The following is a 12280-nucleotide window of genomic DNA, read 5'->3' as shown; positions in this document are numbered from 1 at the left end:
TAACAAAAAATTGCAAATTTTTAGCCAACAAATCTATCAGACACCACAGAATTAATTGAAAAACTGAAGAACTTTCACATCCAACCAAATCATTCTCTCCATTCATTTGATATTTCAAATATGCACCCCAGTATACAGACATCAAAGTTATTCCCCATCATCAAAAATAACTTAAATAAATACAGTCACCTAAGTAAACTAGAATTTCAAGACTTTATCTCTGTTTTAAAATTGGTCATTAATAACTTTTTCACCTTTGAGAATACTATATATCAGCAAAATGTTTTAGCTATGGGCTCACAGGCCTCAGTCATTTTTAATACCAATATAAATGGTCCGTTATTGGACACCATAAATTTTCCAGCTAACTCATTCCTTGTTGCCACCGTTTCGCCCCAGTGTGCTAAGTTGGGCTCATCAGTTGGTAAATAGCACACCCACCAAGACGCATGGCTAGTGCATACTGTGGAGGACATGAAATGAGTTAGCTGGAAAATTTATAATGTCCAATAACGGACCATTCATATTGGTATTATAAATTTACTCATTCGGGGCAAATATTTCGGTTTCCTTATGGGAATAAACATCTGTCATCTCAGGCATTTTAGCGGAGATCTGTCTTGATTTCTTAGAATACAGAAAAATTGATAGTAATAATTTTACTAATATCCTCTTTTAAGCCAGATATGTTGATGATACGCTAGTTATGAGTGAAGGAATTACTAACGCAGCTTCTACACTACTTCTTCTTCTCAACAACAATGACTCTCGTATTAAATTTACTCTTGAATCGGAAACTAACAAAGCTATAAATTTTTTGGATTTAACCATTAACAGACATTCTTCCTCTTTATCCTACAAAATTTTTAGAAAACCCACGCAAACAGCAACCACCATTCGACAAGACTCGTCGCATCTGCAAGCACACAAATGTGCAACTTACAACAGAGTGGTCTTTTGTGCCTTTAATATTCCTATGTCTAATAAAGATTTAAGAAATGAATTTAATACTATCCGCGCCATTGCTGAATTCAACGGCTATAACTACTTTTTCATAGATCAAATAATTAACCAATTCAAGCACCATCCCAAAACCACTGTAACGAATGAAAAATTCAACGCCTCCGCATTTTCCACTTTTACTTTTAATAAAGATGTCTATAAAGTCACCAACATTTTCAAAAAGCACAATGTTAAAATAACTTTTAGACCTAACGAGGAATATCTTACATAAAATCCAAATGTTTTTTCAAAATCCGGAGTTTACAGATTTGAAATTTAACAAATGCAGTTCTTCGTATGTGGGGCAGACCGGGCATAATTTTACTATTAGATATTCAGATCACGTTTTTCACCAACATAGAACAGGACATGCAAATACTTGAAATAATAAACAAAGGCCCTCTACTTAGCACAACCGGAAATTGTTACATTCATCTTGACCAGTATTTGAATCGTAAGTTCAATTCAATCGACATTTCAGAGAAACCAAATAATATTTTCGTATTTCTTTTCATGTTTAAAAATGTTAAATCTTTAAACTCAAAAATGATTTTCCACGCCTTGCATAGTACCCATCCATGTCTTTTACCCCCCATTATCTCATCCACCTGCCCTGCCTTAAATTCACTCCCCTTTCCTCCTTTCCTTCTTCCCCACCTTCTCCTTCCCCTCTCCCTTTCTCCACTTTCCCTTCCTGCTCTCTCACAAATTTCCAAATTCAGGCCCTCACTGTTTCACGCTGTGTAATGTGAATTATATATTTTTCTCCATCAGTTCATTGCCTTTAACCCCTCAGTGTCGCAGCCATTTAAAGAGCTTCCTACCCTGCGGCCGGAAGAGATTTCAACTACGCACTACTGAAATACATTGATACACTTAAAGCGTTACTACAAGTATAAGAGTAGCCTGATATTCACGAAATTTGAAATTCCTTGTGGTACAACTATGTACGTGCACATAATTAGATAATTGTTTCACATTACCTTAGTAATTTACTGTAGTTTCGTGTGATAGAGTTCGAGACCCATGTCACGCTCCTGACAGCAGTACCCCGACGTCTTGTTTGTGCCGTGTTTTGAACACACGATAAAACATCTCTGAGGTTTGGATTTCACACATTTGGGTGCTAATTTCCTGATAAAATGTCTTCCCTGCGACCTTGGAACTGTATTATCTGATGCATGCCGGCCTTGAATATTTCGTTCCCCACCCGAGTGAGCGTATTTTGTAAACAAACTTTCCACCAGATGAACCCGATAAGATAACTGTTCAATTTTTGTTCCTGTGCGTTTTCTGAATATTATTAGAGAATTTATGAATCTGAATTCGCTGTTGAAAATTTCCCTTTGACCTCTATAATTATCCATATCCTCCCACCCAAAATTTCCAAGTACTGGTTCCTCTTCATCATTTACCATATCATCTATTTCATTATCACTGTTCCTCATACTGTCACTACTATTTCCGACTAAACTCTCATCTGAATTATACAGTATTTCAAGCATGTTACCGTCAAACCACGGCTGGAGCTAGCCATTGAGCGTGGTGCGTCACATGGACTGATGAAACTGCAGTGAGACCAAAATTAGCAGGACGAAACTGAACGAGGGGAATAACGTTTATGATGAAACAAACCAACTCGATACATATTTCAGATGAAAGGTCGAGACATCGTCTTTCAAACGAGATATACCATGAACAACTGGTTCTCGTATTGTATGACAGAAAGCAGCACTAACTGATGCCTACATAGAGCGCTCGTGGAGAGTTACGAAAATATTACAAGGCGATAAATAAAGATAAATATAATAAATAAACCGCACTCTCAATGCACAAATAGAGCAAAGAACATCACATGTGAAGACAAATTTCTCAGATGAAGCAAACTGACTTTCACAAACAAACAAACAAAAAAACCCAGATTAGTGCTCAGACTTACTTGACAAATATTTCTCCTTGCAAAAACAACTACAATTTAACGATCTTCAGTTCTTACTCTACAACATTGATAAACCCCATAATTTCTTCTTGGAAACAAACAATTGTCATATCAATAACTCAAAAACTCTTCACGCTATAGCCGTAAATACAAAACCATGTATGGGTCTATACCACGTATAGAGATTGGCAGCTACGGAAGAAAAGAGGGTCTATACCACATATAGAGGTCGGCGCTGAGGGGTTAAAATCTATCCCTCACCTAAATTGACCTTTATTACTCTCATTATGTCTTTCTGTTTCTGCATCGAACTGGAAATTAAAATCAACCATGGTTCAAAACAATATGATCTTCAGATTGATCTCTTCGCCGCCTCAAGAATTAGGATGATGATGATGATGATTGGTACCTCAAGAAGTACTCAAGCATTTCTCTTAAACATACCTTCGTTTGTCAACTGTGATTCTCAATTGTTCTAATACTGCACTCTGTTTTACTTGTTTTACTTATTTCTCTTCACAATGGTGTTTAATTTCAACTTCTCTGCATAAGACAACGAGCTATTTGCATCTTAATATATCAAACATACGATTATAAGATTTAACATCGAGCTATTTATTCATCTTCACATCAAGATTTTAAAGACAAAACCTTGTGCTTTATACTCAAGTGTTATATAGCTTCACTTGAACTTTCGTATTGAAAAAATCTTTATATCTTCTACGTTGCTTGTTATTCATCTGTGCATTGCTTTTATCTTGTACCTTTTGTACGATCGGCTGATGATGACCGAGATCTGGGGTCAAAATCGGTACCATTTGTGATCGACTTGTGATGTAACCTCGCATTACTAAGTGTTATTGTATTGAATAGGTGGAACCATAATATATTATTTATTTAATTGTATGCTCTGCTATGCAACCTATGGGAGACAATGTGCGACTCTAGTACACTTTACTACGCAATCTGCGGAAAGAGTTAATCAAGGGTGTATAAATTACAAGTGTACTGTTACTCAGGGAACGCACGTTCCCTTCTGATTCGTTAGTAATTTTTCGGCCTATTTCAATCATTTTTTTTTGTTTTATTTTGTACTGTGTTTCCAAATTCCTTCATTGAATAAATATATTTTTTTTAGAATTTCTTTTCCTCTAATTTGTTCAGAGAGGATGATTACCTAGTTGTACTTCCTCTTAAAACAAAAATCACCACCACCACCAGCACTATTCTGTCAATAATGTAGTAAGCCCTGACCCCATTTTCATCAGGATTTTGTTAACAATCACTCTTATTCCATTCTTTGCCTCACCTCCACTTCAGTCTAGGGTGTACCATCTACTAATCCTTTCCACTCCCTTTTCCCTCCACTAGACCTCACTCAGTCCCATCATTGCAACATTCTCCCTCTCCATAAAATCAGAAAACTCTTCTGATTTTCCTGTCAGGGTCATAACATTTATTATTCCCACCTTCATAATATTAAATGCCGGTTGCCCATTTTTCACAGCTCGCCCAGCAAAAGGTCTGTGCATCGCTTTTAGCAGGGTACGCCATAACCTTTTCCGAGGTTGATAATTACCACCACTCATTTTAGGCTATTGTTACGGTGTTGTCAAGGGATTTAATCCGAGCAAAAATGGCTACACCTTTTTTTCTCTGTTGAAATACTGGTACAATTTAGAAAAAAAAAATTGACTATACCTATCATGATAGTACTATAAATTTTAAATATGTTTTCTGTTCATAATTTAGCATACCAGATTAAGTTCAAACAATTGATGCAGCTATCTGCTTGGTACCAGAATGCTGCTGTAGCCTTCTGGCCTTGAGAAGTTGGAAATCCCCGAATATGATCCATATCAACAAAAATAATGTTCCCCCCTTACACTTAATATATATTTTTAAAAGACATTGCTGTTATAGGCAGTAGCTATCTTTCACAGGATTAAGGTTTAGTTTCATAATTACTATTCACACAGAGCATTTCACCTCAACTGTTTTAGTCCTGTTTGTGAACCATAAATGCTTTTCAGAAGATGACATATTTTTGAAAAGATTTTGTTTGTTCACTTAGTGCTCATAGAACTGATCTGTTGTTGGTAGTTGTCAGGCTTGATTGTGTATACTGTCAATTTATACTTCAGAATTGATGTGTAGTCCTCTGTAAAAGTGATGTTTTTTAAAAAATATTTGTTGCAGATAGTAATATTTCATCCTACAGTGCCATTCTTTTGAACACATTTCTTAATGGGGCCAAAGATCCAGATTCTTTGATCAGAGCATCTAGCATGTCCAATCTAGGTCAAGTTTGTCAGGCAGCTGGCTTCAGAGTGGGTTCCATGATAAATGAGGTGAGTGAAGCTGTGTGTTTATTAATATCTGTCTGTCCTAATATTTCAAACCGCCCTTACCAGCATCTTTCTGTAATTGCAGATCTTGCTTTGTGTCGAGAGCATTGTTAAATCTGATCCTTCTGTTGAGGTTCGAAGGTCTGCAGTTATGGTTCTTACCTTGCTGCTTCGTGGACTTGGATCTGATACATTTAAGGTAATTAACCAGTATTTTAAAATAATATTAGCTTCATTTTGTTACTTGTGATGCAAGTGTAATAAACTAATATAACTTGAAAACAATATTCTTTAACTCATGGGTAAATAATGGAAGTATCGAACTCGAATTATTTATTATTATTATTATGTCATATGTACCAAAGATACGGTCATATTATTTGTGAGATTGTCATGAAACGTGTTGTATACAGTAGAACCTCGATTATACGTTCCCGGGAAATGCATTTTCCTGTATCATCATCATCAATGTCCCACTCCAGTTGCCTAGGTGTGGTTAACAAGCCTCCTCAACTACTTTCTGTCCTTCCACTTTTCCTGGTCCATTACTGCTGCCACATCCAATCCAGCTTCTCTAATGTCCTTCCAAATCTGATCCATCCACCTTCTTCCTGGTCTTCCAACTGGTCTCTTTCCCTTAACTTCTCTTTTCCTTAACTTCTCTTTCCAATTCCCTTCTTGCTACCCATTCCTTTCCCATTCTTTTTACATGTCCGAACCATCTCAGTCTTGCTTTCTGTTTGCTCTGTACTAATGGTTCTATATTTAGCTCTTCTCTGATTTTAATATTTTAAATTCTATCTCTTGTCTCTTTAACCGATGTTCTTAAAAATTTCATTTCTACTGCTTGGATCTTACTATCTTGTCTCTCATTAGTTACCAGCGTTTGTAGTCCGTATGTTTCAATTACCGAGCTCGATAGCTGCAGTTGCTTAAGTGCAGCCAGTATCCAGTATTTGGGGAGATAGTGGGTCCGAACCCCACTGTCGGCAGCCCTGAAGATGGTTTTCCGTGGTTTCCCATTTTCACACCAGGCAAATGATGTGGTTGTACCTTACTTCAGGGAATGGCCGCTTCCTTCCCACACCTAGCCCTTTCCTGTCCCATTGTCGCCATAAGACCTATCTGTGTCAGTGCGGTGTAAAGCAACTTGTAAAAAAAAAATGTTTAAGTATGTTACAGTTAGTATGAAATACTGTTTATATAATGTTAATTTCGTTCTCTTGGGTACTTTATCACATAAAAGCCCTCAGACTTGATGATAAAATCTTGTACCTGTACTTAGTCTGTTATTAATTTCAGGGTTGATTTCATTGCTTCCATTAATAATGCTTACCCAGATATGTAAACTGTTCTACATTCTCTAACCTTTCCTTGTCTTATGTTCGCTTGGCATCTCCTTTTCTCTTTTCCACAGTGCATGACTACAGTTTTCTTTTTTACTTACCATTCCAAACTCCTTCAGATTTTCATTCCAAGCGTCCAGTCTTCCTTGTACTTCCTTTTCTCCCTTTCCCCAAATCACATCATCTGCAAATACCAATGCATTCACTTTGTCACTACTGATATTCTGTTCTACATGTTTTATGATTTCATCCATCAATATAATAAACAACAAAAATGGTGACAGTGCACTTCCTTGTTTGAGACTTTTTTTTTTTGTATAAAAATTTCAGAGTAACCACTCCCCACTTGTACACTGCTTTTACTGTCATGATACAACATTTTTATCTTGTTAATTAATAATTTTGGCACATTTCTTTCCAGTAGGCATTCCCAAACATGTTTTCTCTTAACTATCTCATAAGCTTTTTCCAAATCCAAAAATATGGATATGATTTTCTTGTTCTTTTCCAGAAGTTTTTCCAGTATCGTTCGCACTGTAAATATCAAGTCTATTGTTGATCTATTCGGTTTAAAGCCATATTGTTCTTCCTCTGTGTTTCTATTATATCCCTCAGTCTTTTGTCTATGACTTTCTCCAATATTTTTAACCCGTGTGATAATAGGGTTATACCTCTGTAGTTTTCATGTTTCTTCCTATTTCCTTTTTTGAACAATGGTACAATGCTTCCTTGTTGTCAATCTTCAGGTATCCATTCATTCTTCCATATGGCATTGAGGGCTCGGCATAGCCACTGTAGTCCAATGCTTCCTGCTGCCTTAATCATATCAGCATTGAATTTGTTTTTTTCCACTTGCTTTACGTTTGGTCATTGCTTTCACTGCCCCTTTGAAGTTCCAACCATGTTATCGGGTTCTCCTCTTTTTCTCCATTTATTATTTCCATTTTGTTATCTCTTTCTTCCTCCGAGCAGTCATCCTCATTATAAAGTGTTTTCAAAGTACTTTGCCATCACCTCCTGAAGACCCTTTTTGTCATGTATTGTCGATCCATATTCTCTTCCTAATACCTTGATTTTTCCCTTGATTTATTTTACCGGGCGAGTTGGCCGTGCGGTTAGGACCGCGCAGCTATGAGCTTGCATCCGGGAGATAGTGGGTTCGAACTGCACTGTCGGCAGCCCTGAAGATGGTTTTCCGTGGTTTCCCATTTTCACACCAGGCAAATGCTGGGGCTGTAACTTAAGTCCACGGCAGCTTCCTTCCCACTCCTAGGCCTTTCCTGTCCCATTGTCACCATAAGACCGATCTGTGTCAGTGTGACGTAAAGCAAATAGCAAAAAAAAAATTATTGATTTATTCTTTTCGATTTTATTATTCTGTATAATAGTTTCGGATTTCCTCGATTGTCTTGCTCAATTTTGTTGGTAAACTCTCCCCAACATTTCTCCTTTTCTTCCTTGATACTCCTCTTTACTTGTAGTTTCAATCTTTTGTATTCTACATGTAACCTTTCTATCTTATTCTCATCCCTCTGATATGTTTTTTTGCTTTTCCTTATGCATTTCTCTCTTCACCTTGTTCCTTTCTTTTATTTCTTTATTTATTTTGTCTGTCCACCACCTTGTCTCCTTTCCCTTAACCTTTGCGTTCGTTTTTCTGCATACCTCAATTGCTGCTACCACAAATGTTTGTTTTAAATTGTCCCACTCTTCTTCTCCACTTTGTATTTCTGTGTTAGGCAACTTCATTTTTACACAATATTCGAATGCCATTCTTTCATCCTCCTCCTCCGATTCCAAAATCCTGATCTTTGGTTTCTTCTTTAATACTATTTTAAGGATTCTTGCTTGTTTTAATTCCACAATTAATAATCTATGAATACCTTCCATACTTTCACTGGGGACCTTACCAACACTCCATGCTCATTTCATTATTCTGTGAAATCATTTCTTCCCTGCCTTCCCACTGTACTTCACCATTTCAGGTCTAATTTAATCTATTTCTGCTGCTTTATGACATTGGAGTTTATTTACCATCTTTGCCGCTTCCTGAAGCATAATTTCACCAACACCATTTTCCTCTTCCCCATGAGTTCTGTTGTTCGCAACACCACCAGGAAGATTTCCGTTTACATTGGGAAGATTTTCCAGATATTCCCTCCACCTGTCCAGTGATTCCCTGGGATCTATTATGAGTTCACCTGAATTACCCAAAACACTGTTCATTTCCTTCCTAAGATTCTTTATTACTGTCAAGAAAGGTTTCCCTTGCTGCCTGACCTAGCCTTTCCAGGTTATTACCAAAATCTTCCCACGACTTCTTTTTGGATTCAACAACTATTTGTTTCCCTCTGTTTCTTTCATCTACGTTCACTTCCCTGTCTGCATCAGCCCTTGTTTGGAGCCATTTCTGATAAGCCTTCTTTTTACGTTTACAAGCTGCTCTCACTTCATCATTCCACCAAGATGTTCGCATTTTCCTATCTTTACACACAGTTGTTTCTAGGCATTTCCTTGCTGTTTCTACTACACCATCCCTGTATACCACCCATTCTCTTTCTATATCCTGAACCTGCTTACTGTCCTCTGTTCAGAACTTGTCTTATTCCTATCCATGTACTTCTAATTTCCTCGTCCTGTAGATTTTCTATCCTTATTCGTTTGCAGACAGATTTCACTTTCTCTGTCCTAGGCCTAGAGGTACTTAGTTCACTGCAGATCATATAGTGGTCTGTATAATCGAAAAATCCTTGGAAAACCCATACATTCCTAACAGATTTCCTGAATTCAAAGTTGGTTAAAATATAGATATTATGGATCTGATACCTCTACCCTCCCATATGTACGGTGAATAGCCTTATGCTTGAAGAATGTATTCGTAACTGCTAAACCCATACTAGCACAGAAGTCCAGCAAACGCTTCCCATTCCTATTAGCTTCCATATCTTCCCCGCATTTACCAATCACCCTTTCGTATCCTTGAGGTCTACTTCCAACTCTCGCATTAAAATCGCCCATTAGCACTATTCTGGCCTTGCTGTTGACACTAAGTACGATGTCACTTAATGCTTCATAAAACTTGTCAACTTCATCCTCATGTGCACCCTGATCTGGCGAATACACTGAGACAGTTCTCGTCCTAATTCCTCCAACTGCGAAATCTACCTCATCATTGGCTCATTTACGTGCCTACTAGAAACTATGTTGTGTGGAATAGTATTCCTGATGAACATCCCTACCCCACACTCTGCCCTCCGTTTTTAACATCCGCAAGTACACTTTATAATCTCTTATCTCTTCCTCATTCTCCCCCCTTACCTGAATAGCATTAACTCCTAGCAGATCCAGATGCATCCTCTTAGGTGACTCGGCCAGTTGTTTCTTTCTTTCTTTTTCTTTCTTTCTTCCGTAACCCCCATTAATATCGATAGCTCCCCATCGAATTCCATTTTGGTCACCAAGTTGTTTCCAAGGAGTACCTCGCCTGTCAAATGGGAGTGAGAGTCCTTTACTCCCATAGGTCCCAGGCTTGCTTAAAATGTTCTGATCTCGGTAAATTCATGAAGCAGGATGCTACCCTACTTACACATAGTCCAAGTGAGGATCTTTCCTCTAACGGGTTAGGGGCCACAGTGGCTTGTGTAGTCCTAGCCGCCTGAGCACGTGGAGGGCCATGACTCAGAATATGTCAGAGATGCCCACTCCCATTCTATAGCAACTGGTATCCCGACTCTCAGGACCACTTACTAGGCCACTCGTCGTTGCCCATGGTTCTCGAACCAGGATGCGCCTACAGTAACCCACACCATGAACCATCAGAACAAAGAAACTGTACATAAATGTATTTATCTTGATAAAGTCCATCTTGAAGACAAGCTCATTATGCACCAACACATGCATTTAATATTAAATTGACGGGGCTTGGGATTTCACTCTAATTTCTGGCAGAATGTTTAAATCATATTTGACTTTGAAATCGGTTACTCATCCCATTTCTGCGCACAACATCGCAGTGGAAATGCTAACCTTAAACCTAATTGCTTTGGGGCAAATCCTACAGTAACTATACACAATAGCCTGAGTGGGGTGGCAAGTACAAATACACTAGATTCCCACTGGAGTAAACAAACGACGACGAATCACTCGTGGATTGATACCACATACAGCAAAATCAAATATAAACAAAACTCGCATGTCAAATTTATCCATTCAATAAAAAATGCAACTTGCATTCCAACAAAGATCTCAAATTCTGTGGGAGGAAATAGTCAGATGCAATCCTTGTAATAGAGTACATGACACTCAAGATGTGCCAGATATTTGGACATTAATTCAACCACAATTTCGACGTTGTTCCTGAAATAAAATATACGACACAAAAATATATCGCACTGTGGACATTAACCCATATGTACCCACCCGCCCTTTGCTCTGACATTGCTAGGAATCCACCAACTTTTTAGTATGAAGCCCGGCTGTTCCAAACTTTCGGTTAAAACAGTATAGTGGGTGATCAACTGCGCGTATTATCACAGGACCTGTTTTATATTATTGAGAAATTCCACACTTTTGCTCATGACACGAAAAACAGAACAATACAGAAATATTACACATAAAAAAATCCCTTTGAAATCTTAAATTTTTCATTAACTTATCTCACCTCGTAAGTTCTTTAGTGTGTGTTATGGCCTTAATTATACGACATGAGCCTAACATTTGCCTGATTTTGAAATAAGGAAATAATAGGAAACCAATACGACATGAGCCCAACATTTGCCTGATTTGGAAATAAGGAACTAATGGGAATCAAATCACGAGTAAGTGAATGACGAGATTCGAACCTGTATCCCAAATACGAACTTACAGCCGTATGTCTCACTCGGTGTATTATTATTATTATTATTATTATTATTATTATTATTATTATTATTATTATTATTATTATTATTATTATTATTATTATTATTAAGTCTGAGGATCAGTGGTAAAGTGTTCACATCCAGGTACCAAGATCGTTGGTTCAAATCCGGCAGTCGCAATCGGATCTTGACAGCCGGGAGAAAGTTCATTCGGCATTCCAAGTCATTCGATTTTACTATGCGAAAGATCTCTGGTGATATATTTCGTGTTCATTCATGCACAGGATCACTAATAACTTCTTCCTCACTAACACTGCTGAAATCAGAGCCTAAAACATCAAATATGCTTTGAATTTCGCTATTGCTGAGCATTTCGCACGAGCAAGCAACTTCCTTCTCAGCCATCGTGTCAACAACAGAATACAGATTTCTCGATCGATATTTTAATCAATTCTCTTTGCCAAAGAAGCATACCAGGGCACTCTGGTGACACTTTGAGACACCAAGAACAGATTTCAATTAGAAATGTTTCCGGAAAAAGCCAACAGATGTCACAAATGTCGCCAATATGCGACCTTGCATCCCAGCGTACCAGTCCGCTTGTGGAATCCTGGCCCAGCCGCTCGAGCGCGTACCAGTCCGCTTGCGGGTGCATGGGGGTTAATTCAACCATAGATTCAATGTTGTTCCTCTGAAATAAATGCCATGACACATAACTAACACATTACACTAATCCTCGCTGAATTGGGACGGATCAAATATGATCATGAATACTACTCTAATGAA

At 37.8% G+C, this 12280-nt stretch overlaps 1 protein-coding gene across 1 annotated transcript in view; it reads left to right on the top strand.

The window, feature by feature from the left end:
- Tango6 (transport and golgi organization 6) overlaps positions 1-12280 on the top strand; it is a 198186-nt gene that overhangs the window by 146424 nt on the left and 39482 nt on the right. The window contains exons 8-9 of the mRNA XM_067151139.2: positions 5141-5292; positions 5375-5488. Of these exons, the coding sequence (XP_067007240.2) occupies positions 5141-5292; positions 5375-5488 (266 nt within the window). The remainder of the gene's footprint in view (positions 1-5140; positions 5293-5374; positions 5489-12280) is intronic.

Source organism: Anabrus simplex, chromosome 7 (assembly GCF_040414725.1).
Source record: "Anabrus simplex isolate iqAnaSimp1 chromosome 7, ASM4041472v1, whole genome shotgun sequence".
Classification (NCBI taxonomy): domain Eukaryota; kingdom Metazoa; phylum Arthropoda; class Insecta; order Orthoptera; family Tettigoniidae; genus Anabrus; species Anabrus simplex.
The sequence above is the reverse complement of the archived record's forward strand: the minus strand, read 5'-3'. Positions and strand labels throughout refer to the sequence as shown.